Source organism: Panthera pardus, unplaced genomic scaffold (assembly GCF_024362965.1).
Source record: "Panthera pardus isolate Hobbes unplaced genomic scaffold, ASM2436296v1 HiC_scaffold_5, whole genome shotgun sequence".
Lineage (NCBI taxonomy): Eukaryota > Metazoa > Chordata > Mammalia > Carnivora > Felidae > Panthera > Panthera pardus.
In genome coordinates, this window is record NW_026526980.1 from 17486675 (window position 1) to 17504283 (window position 17609).

At 57.1% G+C, this 17609-nt stretch overlaps 1 protein-coding gene across 1 annotated transcript in view; it reads right to left on the reverse strand.

Moving 5' to 3' along the window:
* GTF3C1 (general transcription factor IIIC subunit 1) overlaps positions 1 to 17609 on the reverse strand; it is a 75192-nt gene that overhangs the window by 32890 nt on the left and 24693 nt on the right. The window contains exons 7-12 of the mRNA XM_019431822.2: positions 10220 to 10387; positions 8304 to 8419; positions 6955 to 7267; positions 6158 to 6372; positions 3319 to 3455; positions 2094 to 2247 (exon numbers count right to left, since the gene is read on the reverse strand). Coding sequence (XP_019287367.2) covers positions 2094 to 2247; positions 3319 to 3455; positions 6158 to 6372; positions 6955 to 7267; positions 8304 to 8419; positions 10220 to 10387 — 1103 coding nt within the window. The remainder of the gene's footprint in view (positions 1 to 2093; positions 2248 to 3318; positions 3456 to 6157; positions 6373 to 6954; positions 7268 to 8303; positions 8420 to 10219; positions 10388 to 17609) is intronic.

A 17609-nucleotide genomic window follows, 5' to 3' on the forward strand; every position in this document is an offset into this window, starting at 1 on the left:
TTCGTGAATCCTGAGGCCTCCCATCTGGAAAAGGTAAGCAGCTTTCATTAATCTCCCCTCGCCGAGAGTGCCACCGTGGGACTCCTGCCAGGCGCACTTGGAAACCGACTGGCAGAGGGTTTAGAGCTGCTTTTGCTATTTTACCTCTGCCAAGGTACTGGAGCTGAACGGCTAGGGCGGTTACCAGTTCGTGAGTGCTGTCTAGGAGGGCAAATGGGAACGGCCTGGGGGAGCAGAGGGGTGTGAGTGCGTTGGCCGGGCAGGATGGCAGGCCCTGGGGCCAGGGGCCCCGGAGAGCCAGGCTTCTCTTCCGTGTCTGACACTGGCAGGAGAGAGCAAGGTAAGGTCTTCTAAATGTGGGACTCTGGCCATCAGGCTTCACGCCGAGAAGGCCAAGAATGCCCCGAGAGAGGCTGATCACAGGGACTGGGCGGCTCGTTTGTGAAATGGGGGCCCCTCCCCCACGCCCTGCCAACTTTTCTGGGATTTTGTGGGGCGCAAAAGAGGCGGTTAGGTAACACCTCGGTGTACTTAAAAGCCTGGTGCAAATACAAAGCATTCCTATTTCCCCACTGTCCACAGCCGGATGGCCCAGCCACTCCCCGAAGGCCCAGCGGGCAGCACAGGACACAGGAGCAAAGGCCGAAGCGGACGCTGCCACACGGGGCAGAGGGGTGTGAGTGCGCAGGGGGATCAACGTGCCTTCGGGGGCTCGGAGGGCAGCCTGCCGCTGGCGTGCGCTTGGTGAACCAGAGAAGGAGCTGCTGAGCTACTTAAGCTTATTCTGGAGGCAGCTCGTTCCAGCGGGAAACGGCCGCCAGCACGGTAGCACCGTCAGTGCCCCGCGGCAGAGGCCCCCGTGCCGGCGCCTTCGCTTTCCAGGTGGTGCTTCCCCGCCCTCACCCCTCACCCCTGCCTCCACACCGCCTGGTGGATGCCACACTAGGCCGAACGGGAGCCGGAGACACAGTGGGCACCTGTGGGAGCCGCCCCTCTCCACTCTCAGACTGGGGGTGGGGGTGGGTGGGGGGTGTTCTTGTCCTCGATCACTGTCCCAAGCAGGATGCCCGCATCTGAGGCAACTGCTCTGTGACGACGCACAGAAATCGCAGGTGCTGCTGCTGAGGGGTGGGGGCTTTTGTGCTCCGATGGCAGAGATCAGCACACGGACCTCCTGCCCGCTCCAGGAAAGGAGTGGCAGGCCGGCGGGGGGCAGGAGGAGGTAAGGCCAAGGGGCCCCGATGGCAGGTATAAAAACTGATGAAAGCTGCCACCCTGGAATGGCAGAAACGCTTTAAGTCACTTTGTATATCGCTCTGTGTTTTTCAAACCTCGAACGTCTCAAAAAGATAAGGTAAAGTAAAAAAAGCCAGAAATGACCTTGCCAGCTTATTAAGGAAACAAAACATTAAGGCACAGCTTTCTTAAGGCAGAGGTTTAAAACGTAGCCAGAACACAAGGTCAGGCAAGTGCAAGTGACTGTCCCCGCAGCAGCTTCTCTATGGTCCCGTGCCCAGCAGGGCGATCTCAAATTACTCTGCCCCTGAAAAACGGAGGCCTTGGAGTATGAGCAGGGCTGCTGAGCTACGGTTGCTATGGGAATGGCCCCAAACTTTAAATCTTACAGAAACAGATAAACTGAGACAGAAGATCTATGGCTCCCCTGCCAAACCGCCCCGGCACTCGCTTCCTCGGGGACGTCTCCTCGGATCTCGGTGGAAACTGTTCTTGCTGCCTCGTCTAAACCTTCCACCTGCTAAATGTGGCTTGATGTCGGCCAGCACTGCCCTGCCGAGCTCCAGGGGGTCCTACTTGCCTTCCTGTCGTTCAAGGCTGGGCTGCGGGCCGGACACCTGCTCTAAGGCCTGAGTGTGCTGCTCTGAGATCCAAGCAAGTTATTCCCCTTTTCAGTGGCCAACCTCCACAGATAATTGGCACGGCCCCTGTGACCCAGATGGGGAGGCACAGGGGGAAATTCTGAGTTACTGGCAGCAAAGGAACAAGTGAAATCTGACGGGCACAAGAGAAGCCGGTCAAGGAAACTTCCAACGGCACGGGGCTGGCGCGGTGGGCGTCAGGAGAACCACGCGTACCTTCTTCTTGATTCCATCCTGAATAACCGTAGTCCGGTACAGTCTCAAGAGACCTTCCTCGGACAGGTTCCGCACCAAGCGGACGATGGACTTCTTACAGCACTTGGTAGACACGCCTTCCTGCTTCTCCTGATCCATGATCATTTTCTGAATCCTGGGGTGTCACAAACAAAATAAGAAGTTAATATTCCCAATCTCAGCAAGGAAGATCTGTTTCAACCCCCTTTCAACCCAGGCAGCTGAGAGCCTGCCTAGTGGTAACCAGCAGAAACTCGGGGAGAGTCAGAGGGGGGTTTCGCCATTGAAGGGCTGACTTCTGGACACGTTACAGTCAACTCTTTTAGCGATAAATGAGTTAGCTAAAGACGAGCCGCCAAGCACAGCAGCGTCACATTCTGAGCCTTTCACCAGAACCTGACGATGACGGCAGGGACACTAAGCACCACGACGGAGATGTCTTCATCCGTCTTTGGGTTAATTTAAGGCCCGAAGGATTGTCTAATGTACTGTCGCCGACACTCTCAGGTCCGCAGCTCTTTCTGATTCCTCTCCTCAGACATCTTACTGAGTCACTACAGGGATGTTTCTAGCTCACCCACCGGTCATCGAATGGCAGGGCCGGAAGGACATTCGGACGCCCAGCCAAACCCCTCACTGCACAGACGAGGCCACAGTGTCTGCACACGGTCTCCCCATTCCCTAGAGAACGAGTGGCTTTGACGCCGGGTGCCTCAGAAGCCCGAAGATGCCGCCCAGGAGGCAGCGGTGATGGTGGGTTAAAGGACCCCACCAGAGTGCAGAGCCTCTCCGTGAACAGAGCCACCGCAAACACACAGGTTCCACCCGCGTCTCTTTGTTTTTGTTTCCATGTAAGATTGCATTTGAACAAAAGGCCCCATGCTGACCTAAGAAAAGTTCATAAGCTGATGCTGTTATCTCAGTCCCTCCTCCAAGGAAAGAGAGGAACTCTCCCCAACTTCCACTTATAGCTCAGTCACTCTCTCCCCATCTAGCGTCTCAATGTTCTGCAATGCCTACACTTTCCGAACCACTAGAACAAATGCTGAATCCTTTCTACCAGACAGGGATGCCACGAGAGTCTATAGAGCAGAAGACGCCAATGCCTCTCGTGGCTTGTGACATTTCTGTGGCTTGTGACAACGAGCTGGCCTGAGATTTACTGTCAGTGCAAGACAGACAGACAGACAGACAGATAGCTCCTTACGTGAACAAGCTCTCGATTAAGCGTAGGTTGGTGACGGCTTCTATGATCAGGTTCCTGCGTTTGAGCAGCCGGTAGGTTTCGTGGGGTTTGTCTTGGCCTGGGCCGTGCTTCCCCGTCTTTTGGGAACTGCCACTCTCCTAGAGCGAGGACCGAGAGGACAAGCATACAACAAGTTTGGCAAGGTTAGGGGCCAGACGCCATTCCTGTGGGTGCGCTTTGCCTCATGAGGGAATTTCTATGCCCACGTTTCAAGAAGGAAAGTCAAGAGGGCTTGTTTCTCTGGGAATATGGGACGGAAGCAGAGGCAGGCTTCCGGACTCAGGCTGTCCCTAGGTAAGTCAGGATGTGTGCCGAACGACAGACGAAGGGAGAAGACAGATCCGTGTTCTGTCTCCCTTCCTGCCAAAATGCCCACAGCTCTCTTCATGGCTACTGTCTTCCAGGAGCTTCCATGAACTTGTGCCATCTGCCCTCGGATCAAATCTGTGAAGCCCCAGTGCCCCTGAAGGGAAAGGAAAATCCTGACTCTAACATACTCCTTGCGGATCACTCAGCGCAAACGAACCCCCGTGGCGGCCCGGGGCCTGTTTTGCCGGATGTGCTCCTCACTTGCAGGGACGCTTCAGGAGAACGAGAATGTCCCGCTGTCAGGACCGCCGGCTCCAGATCACTTCCCGGCTGAGTGCCGGGGCTTCGGGAGAGGAACGGTTCTTTCCTGAAGGGGGACCGGCTCAAAAGGGCTCAAGATTCAAGAAGGGGCCCGTGAGAAAGACCTTTGTGCTCCCCTGCACTGCAGAGCAAACATTTTGGGGTTGGGGGGAGGGGACCCATGAGTAAACTGGCCACGTGCTGTGGGGCTGCTGGAGAGCATGGTGAAGAACATCCTTTGCCAATGGCCCTCCAGATACGTTGCTCGTGCCCTCTTCTCAGCACGGATGTAGAATGGACAGCATTCTGCCGTTACTCTGGGAACAGATTTCTGAGAGGAAGAGAAAGAGCTGAGCTGGGCAGCAAGCGAAGCAATTCTGGGACCCGGCAGGAGCACGCTACCAGAGACGTGAGCCGGATCAGAAGGCGCAGCAGGGGCGAGGGTGTGAGCAACGCAGACAGACCCTCCAGAACCTTCTGGGATGCACCTGCTGGCAGGCCCAGCTTCTTCAGTTCGACACAGACCCAACCAGGACTTGAGAAGTTATGGCGCCCAAAGCCTCGGAAAGGCTGAAAGGTTCTAGAACAACCCACGGAAAACGTTTGCACCCTGTGCCCCATCGCTTCTGCCGCGGGGGTGGTACTAAAGCACAGGTGTCCACACCAGGAAGGGAGCAGCACGGGGGGAGCCCCGCACACATGGTTTCCAGTCCTCACTGTGTCATTCGCTGAGCAGGTGCAAGTCACTTGATCCCGGGGGGCCTGCACTGTCTCGTCCCAGCCCAGAGACAACGCTTCTCTCTCAGGGGTGTCCGGAGGCCTCAGAGAGCAGCAACAGCCCCTACGGCTGCCTGGTCACAGCTGTGCGCCGCGCTGGGGGCCCCGTCCTCTGCCGGGGTGCTTCTGAAGCCCAGAGCCCAGGCGGGTTGCCACTGGCAGCATGAGGCACGTTCGAGTGACAAAGGACGGCACAAGATGCCCCGAATCGCATCATGAGAACGGCGGGCCCGTGTCAGCTGCCTTTCTAAACCCTCTAATTACGTGAATGAAAGCAATGGATTCTATCGCATCTCCGACGCTGGCACACAACAGTGTTTGACCAGCACGCACTAAGCAGTTTTGGCTTTCTTTTTATCTATTTTAGAATTAGCTTCCTTTTATGGCAAAGGACGTTGGCCTTTCATGGAAGGCAGGGCTTCTCAACACTGGCACTGCTGACATTTGGGGCTGGACAATTCTCTCTCGTGGGCTCTCCTGCAGGTTCTAGGATACGTCTCCGCCAGCCATGCCAGACGTCCCCCGGGGGCCCAAATCACTGAGAGTGGGAACCACTAATCTAAACGAACCGTTCCCTCCAAAATAAGTTTTATGCGAAGAAAGCAAGTCGTTGGAGATTAAAACACCGTGTCAACAGCGGTGCGGGTGCTTTCTGGTTGGGTAAAAAGGCGGTGTATAAACGAGCACCGTGTTACTTCCTGGGCAGGACTAGCCCACCGCCTGGCACAAAGCGAGCACTCAGCGCACAGCGCTTTTCCTGTTACTGATTTTGTGTTGCTGTGGCTCTTTGTTTTCATGTCTATTTATTTGTTTTTGAGAGAGAGAGAGAGAGAGAGCGAGAGAGAGAGCGTGAGGAAGGGGCAGAGAGAGACAGAGACAGAGAGAGAGAGACAGAGAGAGAGAGAGAGAGAGAGAGCGTGAGGAAGGGGCAGAGAGACAGAGAGAGAGAGAGACAGAGAGAGAGAGAGCGAGAGAGCGTGAGGAAGGGGCAGAGAGAGACAGAGACAGAGACAGAGAGATAGAGCGAGAGAGAGAGAGCGTGAGGAAGGGGCAGAGAGACAGAGAGAGAGAGAGCGCGAGAGACAGAGAGCGTGAGGAAGGGGCAGAGAGAGACAGAGACAGAGAGAGAGAGAGAGAGAGCGCGAGAGAGAGAGAGAGCGTGAGGAAGGGCAGAGAGAGAGAGAGAGATGGAGAATCCCAAGCAGGCTCTGTACTGCGGCACAGAGGCTGATGTGGGGCTCGATCCCATGAACCATGACATCATGACCTGAGCTGAAACCAAGAGCTGGATGCTTAATGGACTGAGTCACGCAGGTGTCCCTGCTGTGATTCTCAAACATGGGACCGAGAAGGCCAAGGTCCACCCGCCACGGGCCCCTGCTGGACAAAAGGCGTCCCCACCGTGAGCCCTCACCTTCGGGTTTTCAAGCCTGACCTCTTCGATCACGGTCATGTCGCCACTGCTACTCTCCATGCAGTGGGAGCCAAAGGGCGCGCCGGGGTACGCGGAGGCGCTGGTGTCCAGGAGGCTGTCCCCGCCCGCAGAGCTCTGGCAGGCCTTCTCCTCGGCCACCGCTAGGGAGGAGGGCAGCTGCTTCTTCAATGGGTGGAGGTTTACTTTCCAGCCACCTGCAGTGGAGGGGGCGGGAGAGGCATGAATGAACGGTGGCCATACGGAGGGACGGAGAAAGGGGCACTTACACTCGCCCAGACAAGGCCCACGCAGGCCAACGATTCCTTCTGGTTGGTTTGAGGATGGGGGGAGGACGCAGCGAGCAGCGGCGACGCCCTCCCCACCCCCCGCCACCACCCCGTGCTTAGCTGAATACCAGACTCGAAAGCCTGTCTTCGTCTCACCCTCCGCATGTTTAAAAAAGTCTGTAACTAAACTAAAAACTTGAGGGCCCTCAGATCGCTGGAGAGAAGGGGAGAGAGGAAGGTTTACTGGATTCCATCCCTTGAATGGTAAAGACACCGCAAGACAAACCGACTATCTGCCAAGGGGAACGGCCTTGCCAGCAGCCAGGGGACAGACCACGTGACCATCTCCTCTAGACACAGGGTCATGTGACCGTGTCCCCAGTCAGGGCACCACCAACGGCGCCCTCGGGTGCTAAGTGAACGGGCTGTTCTCTGAAGACCCCCGGAGCAAGGGAGGATTGCAGCAGCTCAGACCGAGGCCCCTCCCCGCAGCCCGAGAGCACCCCGTACCCTTCGCTGGGGTGGAGTGATGAGGCTGGGTCCCGAGACCGGCGCCGAAGCAGCCTCTCCCGTCGCCCTGGGACACTCTGCCTTTCCTCTTGCTGCTGCTGCCGCGCTCCTCTTCGCTGTCTGAGTCGGAGAGGAAGCTGTCCTCCACCTCGGGCAGGAGGGACTCCTCCTGCACCGAGGCCAAGCTCACTGTGGTCAGCAGCTTGCTCCGGGCCTTCTCTCTCTTGTACTGCCGGCTGAGATCGCTCTCTTCTGCAAATACGCACGAGATGTACTTGGTGGTCCGCTGCCGGCCCTCGTCCTCCATGAAACCCTGGTGGGGAGGAGACGGGTTGAATCGCATCTGGGGGGCGCTGCCATACTCGGGCACACGGGAGAGCGGGGGGCTGCGATATCTATCTCCTGATCCTTCCCGCACCTCCCGTCACCACCCAGGCCCCACGTCCGCCCAGCTGACGCTCCGTCGCCGTCCGCCTGTCTGGCCGTCCCTCAGGTGGGTTTTCAAACCGCAGCCCTGAATGTGTGTCTGCTCTACGGGACCGTGAACTCCTTGAGGGCGGGGCCCTACCTTGGCCCTCCCCATCTCCCCGGTGCCTGGCACCAGACCAGGCCCACAGGAAATGGTTAGCGAGCGGTGAGTGTTGGCTACGCAGAATTTGAGGGCTCAGAACCGCTGTCACAGACTGGAGGTCGCCAGCCCCATGCAGTCCCTGCCTCTGGGACGGAGGATGAGGTCATCACCAACCCACACTCACCCGTATCTTCAGGACGGGGGAAAGGGGCTCTCCTGGGCCCTTAACGGCCGGAAAAGCAACACCTTCTACATGCCAACCACATGCCAAGGGCCATACTAAATGCTCTGCGATCATGAGCTCGACTGCCTTCCAACAAAATGGTCACATTGTTGGCAAGAAGAGAGTGAAGGATAAGGCCTGGAGGGCAGGTGTGAATTCCAAAAGGGGACCAGCAGACACGTATGTCCCCAGGAGCCAGGAGAGTGACAAGAGAGAGGGAGGCCTGAGTGGGGGCTGGGGTCCCTGGACAGCACCCGCCCTGTCTGAAAGGGCAGTGGGGGGCTAGCCGGCTTCCTGAGAGTCCCTGCGCGGCTGTGCTCCCCCCGCGGTCACATCATCTACTGACTTATCAGTGCTGAAGGTTCACCCGGTTTTTAACAAGTGAAAGCCAACAGAAACCAAGTCAGGGGGTTGGGAGACACGCCACGCCCCCGGGCGGCCCCTGGTGGCAGAGACGCAGGCGACGCGTCCTCGGCCCACCTGAGTCGGCCCCTCACTGTCACACCGTGCGCACGCCCGAAGACAATGAAGTGTGCGGAGGGCTCACGATGTTACCTTGACAACCTTAAATCTCTGAAGAAGACGACACAGCATTCTCGCCTCCAGCTTTCCCACGTTCATAGCCGCTCGGATTTCAGCTTGGGAAATTCCTTTCGTGCCTCTGCGCTCAACTGCAGGGAAGGACAGGACGTGTGAAGCGCAGCCTCGCGCCCGAGGCCAGTCCGCTCCCACCGCCCCAGTTCAGCACAGAGCGGTCGGCGCGGCAGAGCCCACGGGCAGAATAGACCCCGGGTCTCCTCTCGACCTCGCCTCCCCGGCACCTCTGAGCGCCAGCCACTTCCGGCAGCTAACTTTTCAGCGCCACCGGGCTCCCCCGCGTTAGGACAGCACGTGGCCAGTGGCCCGCCGCGGACGTCCTCAGCCCCGGCAGTTCCCGCTTGTGCCCGGCAGCGGGGAGCTTCTCCAGACAAATGAAAAAGATCCTTTTTCAAAAAATGGTTTTTAATTAAGAACTTGTTTCATCTCCCTGGCTTTCTCGGCAGACGCAGACTGCGACTCAGAGGCACGAGGAATACCGATCACTGTGCCGTCCGTGACAGCCGCCCGCCAGCAGGCCAGGGAGGGGGTGACGCTGTTGGGCCCTGCAGCACGCGACAGCAGACAACCGGGCTGCACTATCTGCCCCCTCTAGTTGGCCAGCTCCTGCCCTGCTACATGCTGTCACCGCTCGGTGCTGTGACCGTCGCTGCCTCTAAGAAGCCCTTTTAAGTGTACTCAATGGGGGCGCCTGTGTGGCTCAGGCGGTTGAGAGTCTCACTCTTGCTTTTGGCTCTGGTCGTGGGATTGAGCCCTGCATCGGGCTCTGGGCTGAGTGTGGAGCCTGCTTGGGTCCCTCTCTCTCTTTCTCTCTCTCTCTCTCCCCTCCCTCTGCCCCTCTCCCTTGCTCATGCTCTCATACATACATACATACATACATAGGAAATACAAAAATAAAAAATAAATCTACCCAACGGCTCTGGACTGGGAATCCCAGGATGGAGCCTGGGAGGCGGGGGGGGGGGGGGGGGGGGGGGGGGCGCGCGGCAGGGAACCCCCCTCCCCCAGCGAAGTGCACAAACCACAGGGCAGGCTTTGTGGGAAAACTCTGTTCAGAAACAGCGCCCCTCTATTTCCTGCTGCATCGCATAGCTCACGCTGCCAGGTACAAGCCATCTGGATAACGGTGCTCTTGCTGTGTTGTGTGTGCATGAAAATAAACATCAGGAAAGAGGGGGCTAAGATGCGTTCCCATGTTGAGCTACTAACATGCTCAAAGAAGCCACAGAAGGGTTAAGGGCAGCTTTTCCCAAACCGTGTTCAGAGGAACCCATTCAGAGTGATATTAAGAGTTCATAAAAACGACCAAAAGGCCCCTCGAAAAGGCCGTGCCAATTCGCCAACGTGGCTTCGTATGAGCTGCTGGTCCCGTGGCCACCGCACCTTCTCCTCTGTCCTCCCCACGGGACGTGCGGCCACACCGTCTACGGCTCTGGGTGACCGCTGTCTTCCGTGGATTCTAGGGGGTCCAGGGAAAGGGTGAGGAGTGGGGGGGAGGTGCCACCAGGCTGCAGCAACTCAGACCAATTTGAGAACATGGCAGGTAGCCCTCAAATCTTTGCTCATTTCCTGAGCGCTTCCCACATAGCAGGCCCGACGCCGGCGTTCTAATTCTGCTCCTCATTCACGTGCTACGGTGACCGCCATCCCCATTTTACAGATGTGGGAACTGAGGCTCAGAGACCTTGCCGATGCTCTACACAGCAACGATTCACGCTCCAATCGGGCCCAAAGCCTAACCCTTCACGGGAGCCCCAGGACTCCCTGCCGCTTCACACGCTCCACAGCACAGCCCTCTCTCAACACGTGGGCAACACACCCCTCGACTCCCGGGGTTCGAGCCGCACGCAAGCAGGCATGGGAACGGGACTTACTGAGCTCGTAGGTCTGCGTGAGCATGTCCCGCTCGTACACGATGTCCACCGGGGGTACTCCCTTGGAGATGACCTCCTCGTCCTCATCGTCGTCCTGGTCGTGGTCGTCCTCGACCTTCCGTTTAAATTCCTTGAGCAGCCTGAGGCAGCGCACCATGACGTCCGTCCCTAGGAACACAACGTGGCATGTTTTCCAGCAGTGAGCACAACACTGCTGGGGACGGGGGTGGGGGTGGGGGTGGGGGGGCCCCGCTGGGACAGAGACCCAAGAAAGCCTGTATGTAGCATCGAGTTGGGAACATTTGAAACCGCACATCCTGGGGCACGAGACCTGAAAGTTTCCTCCATAAAACCGCTTTCTGTTTTCAATATAATTAGGAAACAAAGACATGCAAATGAGGGGGATAATGAGGCCCTGTGTCAGGCTGTTAAAGAAACAGTAGCAGCCCTCTCCTGGTCGCGTTTGCTCTGTGACAAGAGGAAGTGGGCCTGCCTGTCCAGCACGGTGCCTGGCACACAAGCCGTATTGCTTCAAGAATGAAAGCTGTTTTTTTTTCCCCTTTTAAAGCGGACACCCACAGCCAGTAAGGTGTGGCAGCCACGTAAACGGGTCCTAGCAGCCTCTGAGAACACTGCTCCAAGAGTGGGAATTTATTCCAAGAAAATAGAAAGAGGTGAGAGCTGCCGGGACGAAGAGGTCCACACAGCACTCGTTAGAGCTAGCTTTTCTGAGTGACAGAAACAGTGATGAGGGGCTAAGTGGCAGCACACGGACAAGCCACCACTCTGTGCACTAGCGCCTGCCCTCACGCAACCACAGTGCGCCTGGATGCCACCCCAGAAGCACGACGTAACAAGTGTTGCCTACGGCTGGACCGAGACACAGGTACAGGGAGAAGCAACAACATCTTAACGCTTTGCTAGTGCAAACTCACTCATTCGATCCTGACAATCCTGGGAGGCATTTTACAGATGGAGAAACCGAGGTTCAGAGGATTACACGACTTGCCCAAGCTCCCCAGAGCTTGTAAACGACAGGTGCAAGGTTACTCAGGAGTCACAGGCCTCCAAAGCGCAAGAAACGATCCAGCACTGAGACGTCCTGTGACACAGGAGTGTGGAGGCAGAATAAGGGCCCCTTGAGGATGTCCACGCCCTGACACCCGGAACCTGTGAATATGTTCCCTTCTGTGGCAAAAGGGACTTGCAGGTGTGACTGAATTAAGGCTTTTTGCTGCAGGGGTCGCAGTTAGCTGCTTATACTGGAGAATCTGGGCGGGTCCCGTGTCACAGAGTCCTTAAAGAGACAGACAGAAGGATCAGAGTGAGAGACTGGGGGATGCTAGGCTGCTGGCTTTGAAGACGGAGGAAGGGAGCGCGAGGCCAAGGAATGCACGGGGCCTCCAGAAACTGGAAATGGCCACGGGAAATGGATTCTCGCCTAGCGCCTCTGGAAGGAACAAAGCCCTGCCAACATCACAACTGTGGCCCAAGGACACCCATTTCAGACCTCCAGAATTATAAAATAATAATAATAAATAGAAGTAAAAACTAAAATAATAAAGAAAATGCTGTCTTCAGTCACCAAATCTGCAGTAGTTATCACATCAGGGATACAGATGGTCTCTCCACCGGGCCACCGAGGAGCACAATCCTGGGTACCGGGGCAAGGAGGGGCGACAATAAAGCTGGCCTCTGCCACCCAGCGCCTCTTGTGCGGGAGCTGCGGGCCCTGAGGGCCTTCCTGCGGGGTGTGGCATGCCCACACCGAGCACTGCAGACTGACCTCGGAGCAAGGTCAGGTACGACCACCCCAGCTGGGGCAGGGGATTATCATGGGGGGGACACAGCACGTGGCCCACAGGTGTCCTTCACAAACAGTAGTGCGTCTCAGGGCCCTGAACTCATCAGATTTACCCTCAGAGGAGGGTCTGCCATGGCGGACCCACCAGAACCTCATGGGGGGGTGGGCAGGCCTGGGGCAAATGGACACAGAAGTGAGGGCAGCCTGGTAAGTCCTCAGGCATTAGCCTCATGCTAATTGGCCTGCACTCCTCACAGTGACAGAAAATCCCCCGTTCATGACTTTTCAACAGAAGAAACATGACATCACAGCACTGGCTTCCTCCGCACCTGCCAGGCCCTCCGAGGTTCTCCTGTTGCCCACAGCTTTGCCCATGGCTCGGAGTGCCTGCCCTGCCCTCCCCCTCCACTTCTCCCTCCCAGGAGCCTAAAACAACCAGGAGGGGAGCCACGGCGACGAGGGGGACCCTTGCGCCCATGTGCATGGCTGAAAATTATTTCAAGGCTCAGGTGACCAGAACTGGGTGCTCCGTGCGGGTTTCCTTCTCGCGGCCGCAGATGGAGGCACCTGTGGTCAGCCCACCAACCACGGAGTCACTCCCCACTGGGTCCTCCCCCCGACCTCTCCCCAAGCCCCCTCCCAGCCCCCTCAACCCCCACCTCGCCCCTCAGACGGTGCCCAAAGAGTGACCTGCTGCTCCCGATAAAGCTGCTCCCGTTCCTCAGACGCCAACACAAGCTCTCCACGTGTCACACGAGCTGGCCCTCATCACGGCCGTGGGAGGTGGCTGCTACCATTCTGTTTCACACTTGAGAACAGCTGGAGCTAAGGCATTCGCCCAAACTCCCACCCCTTAGCAAGGGAGGAACCGGGATTTATCAGACAGTCTGCCTTCCGAGCCTGGGGCCCAAACCTTGGGCAACATACGGCCCCTAATTCAAAGACACCCACGTGACCAAGAACGGCGGGTGACCCGGGGCCAGGGACGCTGGCCTCTGCGGGAGCGACGGTCCAATGCGGCACTCGGGCAGGCCAGCACGTCTCAGCAACAGCCTGGCGTTATTCCTTCCATCCGGTTCTAACTTCCTCACGAGGTTAATCGGCCAAGAAAAGACGCACAGAGCAGCGCTGGACATCGGCGCAAGTGGAGGAGGAGAAACACTAGTACGCACTCGGGGAACCCAAAGGGTGAAGGAGGAGGGTGGCCGGGTGGCTCGGTCGCTGAAGCACCCGACTCCTTGATCTCAGCCCCGGTCTTGATCTCAGGGTGGCGAGTTCCAGCCCTGCGTTGGGCTCCACGCTCAACATTTTTAAGGTTTTTTTTTTTTTTTTTTTTTCTTTTTAAAACAACACCACGAAGGACAGCTCTCCAAGGGTGAAGGGGGAAGAGGGAAAACCCCGCTCAGCCTTCCCAGCCTCCGCTCCTCACGGCATCAAGTCGCCACCCGTGCTCACCTCTGCTTCTACGCCACTTGATGTCCGTCCCGTCATGGCCTGGTCCAAACGGCCCCGCTGACGTCTCCGCTGCCAGCCAGGGCGGCCGGACCTTCAGAGGAGCATCGGGGCGAACCTGGGCTCCCGGGTCGGGCAGCCGTGGGCCTGTCTCAGCCCTACAACCTCCCGTGTCCGGGACTTGGGAGGAAGGACTTAGTGTAGCTCTTCGTGTGAAGCTCAGCAAAATGAGAGGCTGGCGTTCTGTACATCACGTGTTGGTGTAAGGATGACTGGGGAGGACGTCTGTGCAGAGGCCGGAACACAGCAGTCATCCTACGGCCAGCCAGCCCGTGCTGAGGGCCAGTCCTGTGTCACGGCTGTTATGAATTCACGACAAGCCGAGGCTGCCAGTCCCCGTGAGCCCCATGATACAGGGAGGGTCTCCGGCACACCCTGAGTGGTGGGGCGGCTCGAGCATCTCAGACGGGGCCCAGCGTGCTTCTGGAAGGCCAGGCGTGACACGTGCACATGGCTGCCGGTGAGGTTTCGGGCCACGGGGTCTGCAGCTCTACCTAACCCACAAAGCACAGCTCATTTCTCTGCCATGAAGCCCAACTGCACGGACTTTCTTCTGGAGCCATCAGACAAGCAAACCCCAAGCTGTCTGTCTCTGGTCTTTCTCAAAACACTGATCGCAGAAACACGTCCATTTCCCCATGCTGTGTCAAATGTACCCTTACTTTGGAAAATTTCGTGTTAGACAGGTAGCGTGCATGGTGGTTAAGGATCTGGACTCTTGGCGCGCCTGGGTGGCTCAGTTGTTTGAGCGTCCAACTTTGGCTCAGGTCACGATCTTGGCAGTTCACGAGTTCAAGCCCCGTGTCGGGCTCTGTGCCGACAGCTCAGGGCCTGGAGCCTGCTTCCGATTCCGTGTCTCCCTCTCTCCCTGCCCCTTCCCCACTTGCACTCTGTCTCTCTCTCAAAAATCAATAAACATTAAAAAGGAAAAAAAAGAAAAGAATCTGGACTCTTCTTCCAGAGCCGGTGTGCAAACCTGAGCAAACCGGTTGACTTCCCTCAGCTTCAACGGACTTGCCTGGAAACTAAGGCTAAGGAGAACGTCTAGCCTCAGGGGGTGGTGGGGAGAATTGCAAGAGATAAGGCAGGTGAAGGATGCCACACGGTGTGGTCTGTGGCTCCTGACTGCAGCAGCCTCATACACCTTTCCCATAGCTCTGGAGTTTAAACAGCCTCAAAATGTCAATTTTTAGTATTGAAGTCCCTTCAGCTCTTATTTGCCTATTTTTAAGGCAAATTCTCAGGAGTCTGTTCCAGACTGTAAGCCAGCAGAAGCCACAGAAGGGGCCAGAGTGAGACCCCGGTCAGCACAGGCACACAGCGTGAGTAGCGCCCGTCACGCCATCTGAGCGGCCGCCTCAGTGACTAGACGCTCTAGCGGAGAAGTCACGGGTCTGTTAATGGCAACCGCCGATCCCTGGGTGCGGGGCTTACTTCCCGGGAACGGAAGGCAGGAGAGAGAGAGAGCCAGCCAGATCACTGCACACGCAGTCAAGCATGAGGAGTTTCAGGCATCTTAAAGACACAGCGTGCACCAATGTCAGCAGTTCAACACAAACCAATCACACCGTTCTTTTGTGTCAAAGACCCAGATGGGCTTGCCTTGGCATGAAGAAAGAATGGCTTCACTTATTAGACATTCTGAAGACCCAGAAAAGAAGGCGGGAGGGAGGAATCCTTACTGAGCATCCGGGATGCATCAGGCACTGCGGGAGGTGGTTTCAGATGCTATCTGAATCGTCGTGTGGATTCTGCAAGTAACCACTACCATCCCATGAAAAAGGAAACTGAGGCTCAGAGGGGTCAAGGGACCCAACTGGACGTCTTGGACCTAGAAAGTGGCCTTTTTTCCACACTAGGCAACCCGGCTGGGCTAGAACTTCCAACTTCTATCAGAAAACACCGCTCACTGTAAAGGAAAGCCCCAAGCTGCTACGAAGTGGAACCAACAGCCTGTGTTTCTCACACCCCCGGGGAAGATCTCACCTGGCCACGGGGCAGAGTGCTGCTCCCCAAGTGGTTAACCCGGGAGAAAGCAAGAGCAAGATGGGAACGAACGAGCACCAGGACAGACGTGCTCTGGAAGAGTCACCAGTGAAGGGACAGTCCTACTGGTAAGCCAGGGGGAGGTTATGCAAATTCAGTGCTTTGCTCCTGTCTCACCACCCACGCACGCACACGCACGCACCCACCCCTGGACGGGCCTAGGCTGGTCAGTGCTCGGGAGTCATTCAGGTAGTCCAGACACTGAAATGAGAAGCACGCCCAGGGGACACAAAGAGTCCGGGACTGCACTCAGTGGCGGAGGGGGGTGCTGCTGCCCACACGCCAGGGTGATGGGATGGGTTAGAAACACGGGCTCTGGAGTCTCCCTCTGGTGAGAACCTGCCTCTGCCACTCACCAGCTGGATAACCATGGTGAAGGGAGAAGACCAGTCTGTGCCTCGGGCCGCTCCCTAGTAAATGGGGACAGGAACAGGATCTTCCTCCCCAGGACCGCGCCGGGCACACACGTAGGCGGCACTTGCTCCCGCTTTTCTTACTGTTACCACTACAGCAACCTTAGAAAAACACAGCTTCTGAGGACCAAGGGTCATAGCCCGTCACCCGGGCCAAAAATACCAGGAGATCGCCTGGGGGCTCGAATTCAATTTCAGGCATCTGCTGTGCGTTGGGCCCAGAACACATGAGGACGAAGACTGCAGGGTTCCTGCCTGCAGAGGGTGGCGTCTGAGACAGAGGCTGGAGAGCGCAGGTGGGCCGTCTGCTGAGGTTTCAACACGAGCCCGGATTTCAGTTCTGACTGATTCTCCCTGGGCAATCTGCTAACCTCTCTGAGCCTCCGGCTCCTCATCTATAAAATGGGCACACTTCTAATGGCATGTCTAGACTAACCTGCTGAGGACTACAGGAGTAAATGCAGGTAAGGTGTTCAGCTTCACTCCTAAACACGCTAAGTGCTCAGTGACTACAGAGAAAGAAGCTATGAGGCAGGGCTCTACCGCCCGCATGCACGATGCTGGTGAGCGGGGAGGCAGGTGGGGCCAGGCGGCGTGGGGGGAGGAGGTACCGAGGGTGGCCCCAAAGCGGGACGCTAGAGGATACGCAGTTGTCGAGGCGGGAGGAAGGCACGGGCAGAGGCACCGAGGCGGGCAGGGGTGGTGGGAGGGCGGGACTGAAGGGGAAGACCGACTGCAAAAGGTTTCCAGGCCAAGCGATGGATATTGTAGTTTTCACTTTCTATGCATATTTGCTTTTATTCCGTAGGCGTGACTCGAAGTTATTTCCACGGTGGATGTGGAAGACAGACTGGAGAGAAGATGGTCCGCAGGGGTAGTCCACATCTCCCGACTCTCCTGCCCCTGGGACAGCTGTCCTCGGCTGGCCCCACCTTCAGCCCCGCCCCTGCCTGCCAGCTTCTACCGCCCATCCGGTCACCCCTGTCATCTGTCAGGGAGGCAGCAGAGGGCCCTGGTGACAGACTCGCACCTTCTGTGCTCAACCCCCCCACAGAACCTAGCTCTAGGACCTGAGGCAAGGGATCTGCGCTCTGGTTTTCTGATCAGTGAAGGGAAGAAAAAGAAGAGGGCACCCGCACGATGGGGTGGCCAAAAGGATCAGAACACAGCACGAACACTTGGCATAGAGCCTGACATGTTATCTGGATGGCTTTCCCATCTCTCTCCTGGCTCCAAGACTAACAGGATGGGATTACAAAACGGCAGAATCTCCCCTGGTGCCTTCTTTTTCACGCCCTGAGATAAGCCCACAGGATCTAAGGTTTCCCTTGCTAACTGCACAAGGTAACAAGGGCACGGACAATCACATACATGCATACAGAGGGCTCACGAACTTCAGGACACTGTAGAAATGTCCTCGGTTGAGAGAGTTCCAGAGCCACCATTAAATACCCAGGGTAGGGACCACCTCCCAAGCCCTTGGGCTGAGTTAGTGATGGACTCGGTTAGGCCCCCAAAGTTCTTAGAGACCCACAGATGGAAAGGGCTGGGGTAAACCGTGCACTTTTCTTGAGGGCTCTGAGCCAGGTGCTCAGCAGACACATCGCAGTCACTT